The sequence below is a fragment of the Ochotona curzoniae genome, unplaced genomic scaffold, assembly GCF_017591425.1.
Source record: "Ochotona curzoniae isolate NIBS_2020 unplaced genomic scaffold, NIBS_Ocur_1.0 contig_3037, whole genome shotgun sequence".
NCBI classification, from domain to species: domain Eukaryota; kingdom Metazoa; phylum Chordata; class Mammalia; order Lagomorpha; family Ochotonidae; genus Ochotona; species Ochotona curzoniae.
The window spans coordinates 4,451,582-4,469,298 of NW_024465699.1; the positions used below are offsets into that span (position 1 = coordinate 4,451,582).

The window sequence follows — 17,717 nt, forward strand, 5'->3', positions numbered from 1 at the left end:
ACACCTGGGTGAGGGTGGGGCAGCCTAGCATCTTCATACCTTCGTCGCTTTCCATGAATTTGCAAAGGTTTGATTCACATTTCTCTCTCTGGACACTTGCTTCCGGTGCCACCCACAGCCTTTCCCTTCTTGTCTCTCCCAGAACCCGGTTAGCACAAGGCAGCCAGCTGTGCCTGCACTGCAGCCTGTGACTGGGAACGAAGTGTAGGAAACCAACCCAGATGGGTCCCAGGGAAGTCAGGCTCCCCATCTGTCCTCCTTCCTGCCCTCCCGTCTGCAGGTGCAGCAGGGCAGTACCATCCACCCTGAGGACAGAAAGTGCCCATGAAGCCAACAGGGACACCTGGTACTCTGTGCCCGTCCTGGTGGTATGCTCCAACCACCTTCCTTGGGACAAGGGCAGTACCCTCCGCCATGCCACACACTGCCAAGCCCATTCCTAAATGTGTGTATGGGGGCGGGGAGTCCTCCTTCTTCCTCACCACTTATGCTCTCCTCTTGCTCACCTGGCTCTGCCAAGTGCTCACTGCATGGGTTTTTGCATCAAAGCTTATTTCTTGTCAACCCATTAAGCAGATGTGTAAATTGAGGCCCAGGGTTATTTAGTAGCTAGTTCCAGACAGCACAGTCTAACTTAAAAGTCTGCCTCCTCCTCCTTCGCCCTCCCTTCCTCCATTCCTCCTTTCTTTCTTCATATTTTTTTGGTTTGAGCTAAAATAAATAATCATTTACCATTTAAAATGTACCATTCTGGGACTGGTATGGTAGCACAGGACGTTGAAGCACCACCCGCATTGCCCAGCATCCCATATGACTGCTCCACTTCCGATCCAACTCCCTGCTAATGTTCCTGGGGTTCAGCAGAGGATAACCCTTCCCCCCTAAATCTGGGGTCCTGCCACCCAAGTGGGAAATGCAGGTGGAGCTCTGGTTCCTGACTTGGACTTGACTCAACCAACAGATGAAAGATCTCTCTATTTGTCTCCTTCTCTCTCTCTAACTCTGCCTTCCAAATCAATCAAGCTTAAATTGTGCAGTTCAGCAGTGTCTGGTGCATTCATGAAATAGCATTGCACAACCCTCACCTTTATCTAGTTCCAAGCTGTTCTCACCACCCCTATAACAGGAATCCTGCGTGCATCACGCATCCACTCCCATCCTCGCTCAACGCAGCCCCTGACAAACCCAGTCCAACTGGTGTCCCTGTAGATTGGCTTCGTCCGTGCATCTCACGTAAGCAGAACCACCGAAGTGGCTAACTGTGTCCGGCTTATTGGACTTATCACCATATTGTCAGTCTGTCCAGGACTGTCTGCATTTTGGCCTCTCCACTCACCAGCCGATGGGCATGAGGGTCGCTTCCTCCTCTTGGCTATAGTGAATAATGCTGTTGGGATGAAAGTCATGTCCAAATGCATTGGGAACTTCTGCTGGGGTGTTTTTTTTTTTTTAATGTTACACCCCACTTACTCTCAGATGATTCAGAGCAAAGAATAGAAATTAGGGAAGGCCATAACAATGACATTTAAATAATACATCAGGGAACTGTGCCCTGGCATAGCGAGGGAAGCCACTGCTTTGTGGCACCAACATCCCATAAGACTGCTGGCTTAAGCCCTGGCCACTCCACTTCTGATCCAGCTCCCTGCTAATGTACTCAGGAAAGCAGAGGTGGGTGGTTCAAGGCCTTGGATTCCTGCACCCATGTGGAATACTCGGATGAATCTCCTGGCTTCAAAGCAGCTCCACTCCAGCCACTGGAGCCGTTTGGGGAGTGAGCCAGATGATGGCAAATCTGTCTCCCCACTAACCTCTCTCTGTTACTCTTACCTCAAATAAACAATCTTTTAAAAACAAGTAAGTGGCCTGGCATGGTGGCCTAGCAGCTAAAGTCCTCACCTTGCGCATGCCAGGATCCCATATGGGCACCAGTTCTAATCCTGGCAGTCCCGCTTCCCATACAGCTCCCTGACTGTGGCCTGGGAAAGCAGTCAAAGACAGCCCAAAGCCTTGGGACCCTGCACTCGTGTGGGAGACCCTGAGGAAACTCCTGGCTTCTGGTCTTGGATTGACTCAGCTTTGGCCGTTGTGGCCTCTTGGGGAGTGAATCAGTAGACAGAAGATCTTTCCTCTCTGTCTCTCCTCCTCTATGTATATCTGACTTTTCAATAAAAAGTAAATAAATATTTTTTAAAGTAAATACTAAATCAGTAATATTTAGGGGTGATTGATTATGATCTACAATGGAATAAACAATATTTACAAGGCACCTGCACTTTCACTTTTCCCACTTAATGTTACAATATAACAGCAGACGCAGTCACCTCTAGGTTGTATGTCAGAGGCCAGTGTTATTCTGACCCCCACACTGCCTGGCCTCCTGCCTCACACAGCAGAGACGAGAGAAGGGATGGGTGACACGTGACCTGGCAAAGTCACTGCCGACAAACCAATGTCAGAGTGAAATCCACACGCAGAATCTGGGGGTGGGAAATCGCTGGCCGCGTCCTCAGCCCAGAGGAAAGGAGAGCAGCCACAGCCTGGACGTGTTGACTTCTCTCCACACCAATCCAAGCTGAATGACTGAACACGGTAAGCTCAGCCCTCCTCTCCCATCCCACACAGAGTCCAAGCTCCACCCAACCCAGTGAGCCTGGATGTGTCTCACATGCAGAGGTGCACACAGCACCTGGCAAGCCTCGTACCTGGCACCAGTGGCTCCTCATCCAGGGCTCCCGGCTGCTCTTTGGAGAGCTCCTGCAGACACTGGTCTCGCTCCTCCTGCAGCACCCACAGCACGTCACACAGTCGGGGCAGGTTGCCCACCTGCAGGTGCAGAATGAGGATGTCCATCAGTGTCGCTCCCTTGTCCCCACTGCACCAAGAACTGGGCTTCCAGGAGAGGAGACACAACAGTGGGAGAGGCAGAGCCCCGCCCCTGGGAGATGCCTGAACAGAGCTGGCTCCCTCAGTGTGGTTACTGGCCACTCCATCTGCGTGGCTAATCACAGTTTTGATTCATGCCAGTGCTTCGACACTTACACTTCATCGTCTCCTTGTCCCTCAGCGGACACCATGAATACAAACCTGGTAAACGCAGCTGCAGGACGAGGCATGACCAGAACATGGCCCTGGCTTCCCCTCTGTCCCTGAGTAGACACCTGTTATCCCACAGCTGCCTGAGACCTGGTTAATAAACTGAATGAATGAACAGACGAATGGATGAGTGAGTTGAGCTCCTATGGTCCTTACAGAACCCAGGACCCAGTGAATCACACTGGAAACCAGTGACAAGGAGAATCTGCAGACACTTGGAAATAAAAACAACAGACTTCTAAACAGCCTGTGAACTCAGTTTGGAGCATCAACCAGCAGGACACCAAAGTTCTGCTTTTTGAACATTTAGATCTCAAAATTATTCATATGTCTGTTGCCTTTTACAGGGACTGTAAGTTACCATTCCTTTTTCCTGCTGACCACAAGATGCACAGGCTCTTACTTCATCCATTGTACATCACAGTGGTACCTCAGGATTCTACGTGGAGGTAGCTGGTCAGTCCTGGTTAATGCACCTGGAAAAGCAACCCAGGATGGATCAACTGCTTGGGTCCCTGCACCCATGTGTGACACCCAGAAATGTTTTCAGGTTCCTGGTTTCAGCCTGGCCTGAACTCTACTGTTGCAGCCATTTGGGAAGTGAACTAGCAGGCAGAAGATTCTCTCGCTTGCTTCTCCCCAAACACCCACAATAGCCAGCGCCCAGCCAGGCATTCAGAATTACACGTGGGTCTCCCATGTGGTTGACCAGAAGGCTATCAGCATGTAAGACCTTGACACCTTAGCCCTCCCCAACCTTGAGTCATAATAACCCTCTTTTCTTTATACATACATGCCTCAGGTGTTTCATTATAGAAACAGAAGGCTAGCAGATACAGGACACAAAACTGCATTTACATGAGGTGTTAAGTCTAAAATTCTAACGTGTGACCTGAGGTCTAGAGTTAGTAACGCTGTGTACTTGTTGGAAGCTTACTAAAGGAATAGATCTCAGGTGTGTTCACTGCAAGAAAGAAATAGCAACTATAAGAGGAGGCAGATATATTCATTTACTTGACTGTAGTAAGCATTTCTATATATAAATGAACCATCATGCTTTTTTATTTAAATATATACAATTTGAAAACATTTGATTATTTATTTAAAAGGCGAAGTTCCCAGAGAAAAGAAGTATAGAAAAAGAGAGAGATGTTCTATTTGTTGGTTCACTCCCCAAAGGGCTGCAACAACCAGGGCTGGGCCAGGCAGAAGCCTGGAGCCAAGGGTTCAAGGGCCTTTGCATGTGGACCAGCTTCCTTTTTCCCAAGTGCATCACCAGGGAGCTGGATCAGAAGTAGGATAGCCAGGACAAAAAACAAATGCCCATAAGGGATGCCAGCATTACAGGTGACAGCTTAAAAGCTGGTCCCTAGGGAGAAAAGAGGATTGCGGGGACTGGGAGGAGGGAGGAAGGAAGCCTTATACTTGCAAACTTGTAAAATAGAAAAATAAGAATGAGAAAAAAGCTAGTCCTTAAAAGATAATTTATTTAAAAGGCAGAGCATCATAAAAAGAAGAGAAAGTGAGAATGAGAGACAGAGAGAGAAAAATCTTCTATCATTGGTTTAGTCTCCAAATGGCTGCAAAAATCAGGGCTGGGCCAGACCAAAGCCAGAAGCCAGGAGCTTCACCCTGATGCAGGATCTCAAGCATTTGAGCCATTTTATGCTTTTCTGGGCACATTGCTAGGGAACTAGATGAGAAGTGGAACAACCAGGATAAGAACCAATGCTTCTATGGGATGCTGACATTACAGGTGGTGGCTTAATATACTATGCCACAAAACTGACCCCTAAATATATACACATTTAAAAGATTATTTATTTATCTGAAAAACAGAATCCCAAGGAGATAAGGACAGAGAGTCACATACACAGAGGCCTTCTGTTTTCTCATTCCATCAGGGTCTCCCACCTGGGTGGCCATCATCTGGGTTTCCCACATGCACAAGCAGGGCGTTCAACTGGATGTGGAGCTACCAGGCTTTGGACAGACATCAATATGATTCACAGGTGCTACATGCAGGAGCTCAACCCACTGTGCCACAAGGCCCACTCTACAATGCTTTTTACATCTTTACAACAAAATGCTGTAAAAGTGCTGGTGGTTATGACAAAAATGCCGGTCATTGGTGAGACTGCTCATAGGGAAATAGATCAAGTATAGACTTGGAAGACAATGCCCACCAGGGGGCAGACCTGGGTTGGTGGCTAGAATGGTCAGGATGCAGAAGGCCAGAGGCTGGGTTAGACTTCAGCAAGCTAGACAGCTGATGGGGAAAGTCCGGTAGAAGGGAGGCGAGTGAAGAGCAAACGAGGTGGCTGGGATGGTATCACCTGCAGAGGAAGCTCCGGAAGATGCAGGCGGGCTGGAATGGGTACAGGAATGGGCAGCGGGCAGGAGAGCCCCCCAGCTCCAAATGGGGGAATGGACTGAGTGCAGACTCAGTTATAAAAGCCCTGACCCTCAACGCAGCCGCATGCAAAGGCAGGACCCACAAGGAGGGGGTTCAGTCTGAGTGTGGCTGCGAGGGTTGAACCTGATCACGGTGTCTTTGCAAAAAGAATCCCCAACAAATGCTCCCCTTTTCCCCCAGCACAGCTCCCTCACCCAGGAGACCACCTGAGGAGGACAAAGCTACCTGCATGCCAGGAAGTACACGGAATCCCACCCCCATCCCCCTGTCAGACCTTGATCTTGAACTTACAACTTACAACCTCCAGAAAGTAAGAACGTCAAGTTACACTGTTTGAACTGCCCAGGCTGCTTGCCTGTGATGATCCCAGCTGGCTAGGATGAACAGGCAGGAAGGGGACAGAGCGGCCATTTAGACCCAAATACCAGGGGGCTGTGCAGGTTAGAGGAAAACTCATCCTTGAAATCCTCAACAATTTGAAACCAAACCCCGTGTGTTGGCAAGGACAGGGAATGAGGCAGTCAGGTATGAGGTAGAGGGCATCTTTGAGAGCCTGGGTAAGGAAGCCAGGTGGGCTATGGCGGGATGGTGGCCAGGAAGACCTCCCCCAAAGACCCTTGGGAATCTCACTTCCCAAGTCCTCCCAGGGTGGAGCAGGTTCTGCTCATCCCCAGAGTAAGTGGGATCTGAGCATTGTGGCTTTGGCCAGAGGTTGCAGTTGCCCCAGGGCCTGAAGGGAAGTCAGTGGTGAGAACGCCCTCCCCGGGGGTGGGGGTGGGGCTCAGGGCAGAGGCAGGGAGCCAGCCAGGGGCAGCTGCAGGGATGCTCTATCAGACCTTGGATGCTAGGCATAAAATCTGAGCACATCTTTGGGGCTGCCCGGGAGAGAGGCTAAATTTCCCTCTGCAGAAATGGATAGAAGTGGGGTGCCAACGGGGGCCAGGTGGGGTAGGGAGGCAAAGGGAGATGCTTCTCTCCCCATAACTGGTCTCTCCAGTTTGTGCTATCTTTTAAAAGAATATCTATCTATCTATCTGAAAGGCTGAATCACAGAAACAGAGAGAGATTCTACCACAGGGACAGGCAACACTGTGCCCCAGAGGCTCCTTTGCACCTTATCCCATACCTAAAGATTTTAGGTTTCTGAGCCATCAGCTGGGGTAGGGGTGAAGGTAGGAAAAGAAATGAGAGCAAGCGAAGGTGCCAGAGATCCAGGAACTGCCCCCAACAGAAGTCTGCAGTCTGCCTGTTTGTCACAGGCATCAGAGTGCAGCCCCGAACCCAGCACTGTGAATGCCCCTGTACCAATGCACACCTGTGGTTCTCAGCCAGGGACAATTTGCCCTCCACCACCCTGCAGAGAATACCTGACAGGGTTAGAGATGCTCGTTACTGTAACCACATCAGACAGGCGCTATGGCTGCCATCCAGTAGAGCCCAGTGATACTGCCAGGCAGTGCCCAAGGCATGGCACAGCCTCCTTAGCAGGAAAGGATCTTGCTCCCACTCCCAACAGCATCTGCCTGGAGGAACCCGCCTTATTCTCCAAGCAGCAGCCCACCAACCGGATCAGAATTAGAACCAGAGCCCATAGTGGATACCTGCTAAACCACAGTTTTAGCACCACTCCATCTGACACCTGCCTCTAGGGAGAGGCGTTTGTAGGGGTTAGTAAGAAGCAATTGGGGCTGCGTAACCACCCCACCTCAACACTCACACACACACACACACACACACACACACACACACACACACTCACACACGCACACACACTCGCACACACACACACACACTCGTCTAGAAGAAGCCTGTGATCTTCCTTAGTAGGAAAGTCCCAAGTGAATACAAAATTATTTGAGCAGTAGGCATTTGGACCAGTGGATAAGATGCCCATATCCCACATGGCAGTACCAGGGTACATTGCCCCTCCGGCTCCTGACTCCAATATCACACTAACATAGACCCTGGGAAAACAATCACATCGCAAGTGACTAGGTGCGTGCCACCTGGGAGATCTGGATCAAGTCCCCAGCTTCCCATTTGGACCTGGGACAAAGCCCCCATCACTGGGGGACAAACCAGCAATCAGGAGTCTTCTCTGCCTGCCTGCCTGCCTGCCTGCCTGCCTGCCTCTCAAATGAAATACGTAGAAAACAAAAAATCTAAAAGCTTATTCGATTCCACTGCTCTTTCCTAAAGCAGTTTTCTGCCAGAAAGTCCACAACACAACCCTGGGCCTGATTGAAGCTGGGTAATCTTATGCACAAGAAAGTATCTTATAATCACACAGGCATAGAGTGCATCAAAATGTCATACATCCACCATGCTTGATGCACAGAGCACGGGTGGCTGGGAATCCAGACAAGTCTCTCACTCCTCCCTCTGCGGGTTCCAGAGGTAACCCACAAGTCCCCTGGGAAAAGGAATGTTGGTTCAACTTCTGTCTCCTCTGATAGCCCAGGTAAGCAGCTTATGGGCAGAGAAGAGGCTGGGAGAGGCCCCAAAGCCACTGTCCAGCCTCAGCCCTGGAATAACACACTTGATGTCTGTGTCCTGCTTTGAGCTAGCCCCCAGGGTCCTAGAGGGCAGCTCTCCAATTTGGAGGTGGCTGCAATGGGTCTAGCACCAGCACGGGTCACTGAGGGAGGCTTGAAGCCTGCGGGGGAGCTGGGAGGAGTGAGCCCTCAGTTGCATCTTCCCAAGTTACTGGAGTGAAAAGGCAGGAGACGGGATGGACGGGACGCACAGTGACGGGGCCATCAGAATGAGTCCCAGATCAAGGGCTTGTAGATAGCACTGGGAGTTGGTCTTGGAACAGAGGCCTGGAGGCAAGTGTGCGCACATTGGAATGCTAAGAAAGAAGGGACGGTTCCAGAATCTACCCCCTGTTCCCCGACCCCTGGCGTCAACCCCTGCCTCAACCTTTTCCTGCCTTCCTTGCGGAGGCAACCACTCTCTCATTAACACAAACCCCATGGCCGGAAGCTCAGGACTCCCCAGAGGTTTCAGTGGGAAAGAAAAACAAAGCGACCCCCACACCCCACCCCCAGCCACCACCATAACTGCCCAGGAGAGGCAGCGGAGCAACAGGTCCCGCGGGCGACAGGAGGGACAGTCACCAGACCCGGGGGCTCCGGAGCCAGGGCTGCTGGAGGTCTTCCCACGGGTGTCCCAGCCCCGCAGGAAATGTCAAGGCCGGGAGGGGAGAGAGAGGCGAAGGGGGTAGGCTAGGGGATAGGAGTTCCAATCCTAGAGGCACAATTTTCAAAAGTTTTTCTCTCTGAGCTTTGGTTTGGTTGTTTGGAAATTGTGGATGGGGATCTGTGTTCGGAAAGGTGCAGGGGTGGGGAAGGGAGGGGTTGTGTGGGATTTCTGTCTGGGAGGGGTTGGGAGGCTCAGGGGAGGGAGTGGAGGGTGAGGGGCTTCCTGTAAACCGGGAACTACCAACTAGAAACAGCACATCCCACTGGGATCTTTGGAAATCACAGAGACCCTCTGTTGTTGGAGTACGGTGGAGGCAAAAGTTCCCACTTAGCAGATAAAGAACGGCTTCTCCTTTCCCTCCAATGCCACCGCCATTCCGCGTGGAACCAGAGACGTGGGCGACAAGTCGTGCCGTTTTCCCCCCTGCCCGCGGAGGGCGCGGTACTCACCGTGTGCACAGCTCGGGCAAGAAGCGACAGTAGCAGCAACAGCCACAGCGGGCGCATGGTGCCCCACGCGCTCCACTACAACAGCTGACAGGTGCGCCTGGGCCGGATGGCGAGCTCAGCGCCCCGCGCACGGTCCCGGGCTGCAGGCGGTTGCAAAGCACAGAGGAACCATGGCTGGGCCACCCTGGAGCGAGTTCTGTGGCTGTGCACACAGTACGCTGCGGGGCCCTGATGATAAAGATCCTGCCCTGCAGGCGCTGGTCCACTCAGAGGAGGCGGGCTGGAGCGGGGCGGCCTGGGGGGGCGGCGGAGGAGGAGGCGGAGGCAGGAGAGGGGCTTAGAGCTTGCTCCTGCAGGCTCTGCCCAGCTGTGGAACCCGCCCTCTCCCTGGAGTCCAGAGCAGACGCTGTGCCCACGGTGTGCGGACCTAAGCCACATAGGCTTGCCCGCAACTTCGGTGCTGTCTCATTCCCTTAACAACATATCCAGTCACATCCTACCTCCCAAGGTGGACAGGCGCCAGGGCAGCCCATCTTAGCTTGTTCTATCTTACCCAAATCAGATGCGCTCATTGAAGATTCTCCTCAGGAGCGGCATCTCTGGAGGGAGCCTTTGATGAGCAAGTGATACCAGCTGGAGCCAGGTGCAACTCCAGCCTTTGGGGATTGCGCTGACCTTGACCGGTCCAAGGCCTTCTTGTCTCCTACTCGGTTCTCCCATTCCTCCCATTCCTCCTCTCTCGCGCAGTCACTTGAAGCACACCAGCTCACTGATTGTCCCTTACACCTGCAGGTATTGCTATATCCTTTTGACAGAGAGGGCTGGCAGGGCAGAAGCGAATTCCACTCCACGATGGGAGTGCTTGGGGAATACACACTTTCACTGCCTCTGCATATGATTAGCCCCAGGCTGACAGCAGCTGTTAATAGCTTTTCCTCCTAGAGAGAAGCCTTTGAAATAAGGAACTGACCTGAGTTCTGATCCCGCCCCTCAACTTCCTTAGATAAGCTTATCCACCCACACAGAGCCCCCAGATGGGCTAAGTCTGAGATTGGTGGCCAAATCTCTGTGCCCTACCAGTGCCTAAGTGGTGATCTATCTAACTCTAGGGGTGTTGGAGCTCTGGTGCAGTAGGTTGGGCATCTGTCTACAGTGTCAGCATCCCATGTGGGCACTGGTTCAAATCCAGGATGCTGCACTTAGGATCTGACACCCTACTTACATGCCTGGGAAAGCAGTGGAAGATGGCTCCCAGGCAGGAGACCCAGAAGAAACTGCTGATGCCTTCAGACAGTCCAAGCTCCAGCCATTGTGACCCTCTGAGGAGTGAACCAGTGGATGGATGATCTCTCTCTCTCTCTCTCTCTCTCTCTCTCTCTCTCTCTCTCTCTTTCATCTCTCCTCTGTGAGTGTGATTCTGCTTCCCAAATAAAAGTCAACTACATTTTTTTTCTTAATTGTATTTGGGGCTAGTCTGCCGGCACAACAGGCTAATCCTCCACCTTCTGGCTCCAGCATTCCATAGAGGTTCTGGTTCATGACCCAGTCACTCTGCCTCTGATCCAGCTCCCTGCCTGTGCCCCAGGAAAGCAGCAGAGGACGGCCCAAAGCCTTGGGACCCTGAACCCGTGTGGGAGACCCAGAAGATGTGTCTGACTCCCAGCTTTTGCTCAGCTCAGCTCTGGCTGTTGCAGCCATCTGAGGAGTGAACCAGAGGATGGAAGACATTCTCTGTCTCTCCTCTCTCTGTAAGATATGCTTTTTTGATGAAAACAAACTTTTAAAAAATATCCTACTTGCTCAGAATTGTAAAAACACAAGCTCCAAAAGCAAGTTTATCATTAACAAGGGGCACCTGACCTTGTCTATGTCAATCTTATTTCTCAGTGGGTCCAAGATTCATTCAGGCTGGAAAGGAGAAAAGAACACAGTTATTTTCCAAACCCTTCAACCCTCCACCCCTCCGAACATGCATCAGACAACACAGGAGGTAAGGACGCTCGGTGTTCACGGTACAGACTTCTGTGCTGCTCTCACTCTCTCTGTAGCAACTCCGTGCATTGTTTGATGAAAAGAAAGAGAAGACAACACGAAAAATGCATTCTGTGTTCTGGACCGGAAGCTCATGCTAGCTGAGGAAAGAGCAAAACAACATTTGTCCTGGGCAATTCAATAACTTTCTGGCCGATGGCAAGCAAGCCTCGCCATCTGTAAATGGAGATGTTTGTCTCAGCCCGAAACGAGGATTTGAATACTCTATGAAAGGTCCCTTGACAAGCCATGGATGCAATTGACAGCTTTGTATAACCCGTCTGAGAAAACAAGTTCGTAGCAAGGAGTGGAGAGGCTGGGGGTAAGGGGGTAGGTAGAAAAACTAACCCTCTGTGTGCCCCCCTGCCATGTGTAGGGGATTTTGGATGTGCGAGCACACATCTGACCCTCCGACATTCTAGAAAAGATGGGAGCCAAGGAGGCAGGGCCTGGCAGAAGAGAAAGCGTTGCCCTGGTGGGGTTGGAGCGATGCAATGAAGGACTGTGTGCAGGCAGAGGGCACCAGGGGTCAGCCACACAGACTCCCTGCTTGACCAGACTTTGACCAAATTCCTTTCAGCCCTTCTCTCTCCTAGACCTTGACCTTTTTCTCCACTAGTCTCATACAGATACTTCTAGAACCCCAGTAAAGCAGAAATAGGATAGAAGCAATTTTTTAAAGTTGTTATTTTCCCTAATGCTGAAAACAAAGGAGATCTTTTCTCCTCTCCCCCTTTTCCCAGCATTTCCTGTAGAAAGTCTTAGTGTCTTGGAGATGTATGCCAGTCTTACAAAAAGCCAATCAAGGCTTATGCCAGTTCTGCATCCATGGAATCCCACGAGCCACCTCACTGAGGCTTCCGGGGCCACTGAGCTGACTCCTGGTTCCTAGTTACAGCCACATACTTGACCCAGGCATCCAAGATGCTTTCTTTCTCCATCGGACAAACACCATCCACATGTGTGTGCATGAGTGCATCCGCCTGGCCCACATAGAATGGTGTGACTCTTCCTTGTCTTCGCAATCTCTGGTGGTTAGCCGAGGGTGCACAGCACAGGCTGGCATGGTGCTTATACAGTAATCAGATGGTGTCTTTACCTCCTTTCCCTGGTTTGGCAGCAGATCTTGGTTTTAATTACTCCCTGAAACACATGTTGTGCTTTGGATTTTTTTTTTTTAATGATTTTGCATTTTTTCCCAAAAGCAATAAACACTTGTTGAGACATGAGGCCTCATTCAGTTAACTTCCTCTTCTGGAGCAGGTGTTATGCTAAGGCAAAAGAAGCCTGGGGAAGTTAGCTCCAGTTCAGCCCCATTCAGAAAGGCAGGCTGCTTTGAGTGCACCCCACTCCCAGAGCCCTGGGAGATAACTGAAGCCTGCATTCAAGGCCTACCAGGCAGGCATAGCCACACACTGAACTAACCTCCAGACTGCCTGACATTGGCAACTGTACAGTGGGTGGTGGGTGTCACAACAAATGACCATTGAGTCTATTAGAGTGTGTTACAAGAGGGCCACACCGAGTCAGGTGGATTCATTCAACTTGAATTGTGTCAGTTACTGTCCTTGTAGATCAAGTATATCTGGACATTAGCACTCTTGTAAGACTCAACATCTTAGGTCCCTGTTGATTTTTGCCTGCCCGGCACCAAATCCCTTGTCTTCTAATAGAAGAAGAATCTCTCAGATCGCACCCCACCATCCCGCCCGCCCAACCACTCTCAGGCCACATGGTTGGGGGAGTTCCACCAAGAGAAGACCAGAGGGATCACATAACCCGGACCTAGACAGGGAAAGTCAACTCTCCTTTCCTCCTTCCCCCAACTCACCACAGTGATTGGTCAGGTATGGATGGTGACTCAACACTTGTGAGGGGTTGAGGGTTGCAGACAATAGGAATGCCATCTATAAAACCTATGTCAGCTTTAGGGTCAAGCTCATTGCAAGATGCAGCTGGTCCAAAGCATGAGGAGAGCTTGATGAGGATGAAGCCAATTTGGATGGGAAAAAAAATCCCTGTGTTGAGAAAGACAGTTCCCCAACATGAGCACTGGCACCTAGATGCAGCTGTTATTGAAACCCTCACCTGCCTGCCTCCTCGTGTGTGGTGTGTGTGATGGTGTGGTGTGTGGTGTGTGTGTGTGTGTGTGTGTACACATGTTCATTTCCACACTTTTAACTAGAAGAGTCTGAGTTTTACCTAACGAAGTCTTCCCCAGGGAAATGGTGTTTGAGCCCAAGGGACTGGTTTGGAGCAGTGGAGCACAGAGAGCACCAGTAAGAGGGAAAAATCAACAGACCCTGGGGAGTTCCTGTTCACAGGTCTTTACCAAATGACTATGCAAGGAGCCATGCCCTGGTGCTGTCCCTTTGAGGGCTGAATCAGTCAAACAAAGGGATCCTTCCTCTCTGAATGCCAGCTTTCCTGGGAGCCAAGCTAATGTATAATTGATAAGCCATAAATAATGGGGCAAGTGTGATTTGCTATTCAGTCCTGCAGTGCAAAAGCATAATGCTGACACTTTAATGAGGTTTTTATGGCCCAGTCTTACTGTTTACAATCTGCAAATGCAGCTTGGCTTTCTCAGGGAAGCCGTATTTCCTTCACTTTTTTTTTTTTTTTTCTATTTTCCTCCTCCATCTGTCAGCATCCTTTTGAATATTTAAATGAAATATTGTAGTTAAAACAGACCACATAAAAGAAAGCAAATAAAGCCGTCTAAAGAGGCTGTTCCTAGCACTGGCAAGGCCTCACTCTCGCTGGAGGGCGCAGGAGAAAGTCAAGGGCACCCCAACTTCCCAGAGACCCCCTAGGGTCTGGAAAACCTGGGTTCACATTCAGACTGGTTCAGCCAGGCACCATGTGACTATAAGCAAATAAGTTGAGCCCTCAAGCCTCCATCCCCTCCATATAATGGGAAAAAAAATCCTACTCCTCTTTGCGCCTGCAGGTTGAAGATAACTGTGAAGGTGGTGTGGTAAGTTAAGCGTCCATTTACAAAGTCAGCATCCCATAGCAGAATGCCAGGTTTGAATCTTGGAGGATCCACTTCTGAGCAAGCTCCCTGCTAAGGCACATGGGAAGGCAGTAGAAGATAGTCTAAGTGCTTGGGCTCCTGCCACCCATGTGGGAGAGCTGAATGGAGTCCCTGGCTCCTGGTTTCAGCCTGGCCCCTTCTCAGCTGTTCTGCCCAGAGAGCAGTGAACCAGCAAACAGAAAAAAAAAAAAATACCATTTTCTTTCTCACTTGTTCTTTGCATTAACCTGCCTTCCAAATAAATCTTCAAAACAATAAATTATCTGGATATACAAATTAAAATCCACTGGACTTCAGATAATAGAAAACACATTTGTAGCTGGCTTACACAGCAATGACGAGGTCGAAAGCCAGGGCATAGGAGGGCGGACTGTGCAAGGCCCAGGCTGGGTCCATCCAGAGCTCTCTTGGCTCTGTGCTCCTTGGAAGTGACAGCCTCATGCTGGTGGCTTCATTGTCCACCGCCAATGCCGCAAGAGTGGAGAATGCTCTCTTAGGATGTTGACACTCTGTCATCAAAAGTGGAGTCTTTTTTCTTCTCTTTTTAGACCTGGATGAGCCTTTGCAATTGCCTCACTCTGGAGAAGGTGGTAGAAGCAAAGCTGCAGTGCTTCTAAGGCTCATTCATGAAAGGAAGTGCATTGGAAGCCTGGTTATTCTCCCTGCGACACCTGCCCTTGGAACCCAGGGACAGTGTGGTACAAAAGCCTGGGCCACTTACAGATCTGTTGCCCAAGAGTCTTGTTCAGCCTCCCAGCTGACAGCTTCACTGTCAGCCACCATTTGATGTCTTCAGACAACTCCACTCCACTTCCCAGCTTTCAGCTTTTGCAGCTATGTCCCAGACCCTGCATAGCAGAAACAGCCCATCTCTACTATGTCCTGTCTGAGCTCTTGAGTGGGAGAAACCACCTGGGACAGGAAATTATTATGGTGGCATCAAGTCACGAAGTGCTCAAGTGGTTTTTTATTTTGTTAAGATTTACTTATTTTTACTGGAAAGACAAATTTACAGAAAGGAGAGGCAGAAATATCTTCCACTTGCTGGGTCACTCCTCAAATAGCCACAATTGCTAGAATTGAGCCTGTCAGCAGCTTCTTTTGGATCTTCCATGCCAATGCAGGATCCTAAGACTTTGGGCCATGCTCTGTTGCTTTCCCAGGCCCTAAGCAGGAAACTGGATGGGAAGTAGAGCAACCAGGACACAAACTGGTACCTGTATGGGATCCTGGAACTTGCAAAGTGAAGATTTAGCCAATTGAGCCATCACACTGGGCCATGAGTGCCTTTTATTACAGCGTCCTCACCCAAGAGACCCCAGTGAGCTCTCTCCCCATCCCTAGCTCTCTGCTAGGGGAGGAACAGCATGCAAAGATGAAGCCAAAAGGGTGCTCTTCCAGCTAGCATACCTGCTGCAGGCTTGGTGGTGGACTTGCCAGCCTCAAGAGACATGAGAAGGAGGCTTCTGTGTCACTAAGCCACACACCCTGAGCAGCCTCAGATGGCCTTGCAGGGAGTGGCAGAGGAAGCGAGATCTGATGTAGAAAGGAAGCTGGACAGAGTGAGGATGAGTCAACTACTGGGTGTTGCATCATCTTCTATGAACCCACACACAGAGTCCTGAAACAATAGCCAGTTGGTTACACCTGATGAATAGGGGGTGGAAAGTCAGAAGGATACAACCGAATGAAGGAGGCAGTCACAAGCCCTCCCAGATGGGGAGTTGGGGGTGGGGAAGGTGTCAAAGGATTTACTGTTAGCCTTAACCTACCTGGCCAGCCAAGGGGAAGAGAGGAGCACAGCGGAGTGGGAGGAGGAGTAGTGAGGGACCAACAGCGTGGTCCTAGAGAGCCCTTAACATGTGAAGAAGTTTGAGTTCAATATTCTTTACAGTGGAAAGCCTCTGAAATGCTTTCTGAAATTCTTTTCTTTTGGGGGCCCAGTGCTGTGGTATAGCAAGCTAATCCTCTGCCTGTGATGCCATTGACCCATGTGGGAGCTGGTTCCTGTTCTGCTTGTTCTGCTTCCAACCCAGTTCTCTGCTTGTAGCCTCAGAGGGCAGCAGAGGATGATCCAAGTCATTGGGAGACTGCACCCACATGAGAGACCTGGAGGAAGTTCTTCACTCCTGGCTTCAGGTTGGCTCGGCTCCGGCCATTGCAGCCACTTGGGTGAAGTAGCAGATGAAGGATTTCTTTCTGCCTCTCTTCCTCTCCCTGTAAAATCTGCCTTTAAAGTAAATATTAGAAAAAATAGTTTAAAAGCATTTTATTTCCTTACTTCCTTCCTTTGTCTCTTTTTTTGATAAGTGGAGAGAGAAGAAAGAGGGAACAAGAGATTTTCCCTCGACTGGTTTGTTACCTGAATGCTCGCCAGAGCCAAGGCTGGCCCAGCCTGAAGCCAGGAGACTGGAGTTCAAACTGGGCCTCCCACGTGGGTGACAGGGATCTGAGGAATCCTGCTGCCTCCTAGGCTGCTTATTAACAGGAAGCTGGAGAAGAAGTGGAGCCAGGACTCAAACCAGGTGTTTTGATATGAAATGAAGGCATTTCAAGGGGCAGTTTAACTGTTGGCAACAAATGTCGGTCCCACCACAAACTTATCTTTTTTTTTAAAGATTGGTTTATTTGCTTTAAAGTCAGAGGCACACACACACACACACACACAGAGTAATAGATCTTTTATCCTCTGGTTCACTTTCCAGATGGCTGCATTTGCCAGAGCTGAGCTGATCCAAAGTTGACAGCCAAGAACTTCTTCCAGGTCTCCCATGTAGGTACAAGACCTTGGAACTTCCTCCATCGCTTTCCCAGGACATTATCAGGGGGCTGGATCGGAAGTGGAGCCACTGGAACTCAAACTGGTGCTCATATGTGTTGCCAATGCTGCAGGTACATGATAATAAGCCTGTTATGCCATGATGCCAGCCCAAGTTTTTTATTCTTTTAAATAAGCAAACAGATGAAAAAGCTTGTATTTATTTGAAAGGCAGAGACAAAGAGAGAGAGAAAGAGAAAGAATGATCTGCTGGTTCATTCCCCAAATGGCTACACCAGAGTGGATGGGCCTGAAGCCAGAAGCCTGGAACTCCATGTGGGCCTTCCATGTGAATGATAGGGGCTTAGTACTTGGGCCATCTTCTGCTGCCGTCCCAGGCACATTAACAAGAAGCTGGAGCAGCTAGGATTCCAACAAGGGATGCGACATCACAGACAGCATCTTGGTTGACAGCATCACAGCTGTGTTCACTGCCTTTGCAGAAGTTTTAAGCAAGGACATTTCATCTCATATCCCACCAGAACGTATTACTTATTGAGTTCATATCTGTCCCCATTCGCAATGCTAAACATTCATTTGCTGGAAGTTGAAGGGATTTTACTACTGTAAATTCTAAGTGAAACTGACTTGAATGGAGAAAATACCTGATGGCCTAAAAGATTTATAATTGTAAGGTGGTTTTGAGCTTCATGATACTCACAA

General features: G+C 50.0%; 1 protein-coding gene across 1 annotated transcript in view; it reads right to left on the minus strand.

Moving 5' to 3' along the window:
* Nucleotides 1-9,222, minus strand: part of SCTR (secretin receptor) — a 51,228-nt gene extending 42,006 nt beyond the window's left edge. The window contains 2 exon segments of the mRNA XM_040979158.1: nucleotides 2,706-2,826; nucleotides 9,166-9,222. Coding sequence (XP_040835092.1) covers nucleotides 2,706-2,826; nucleotides 9,166-9,222 — 178 coding nt within the window.
* Between the last annotated feature and the right edge of the window lie 8,495 nt (nucleotides 9,223-17,717).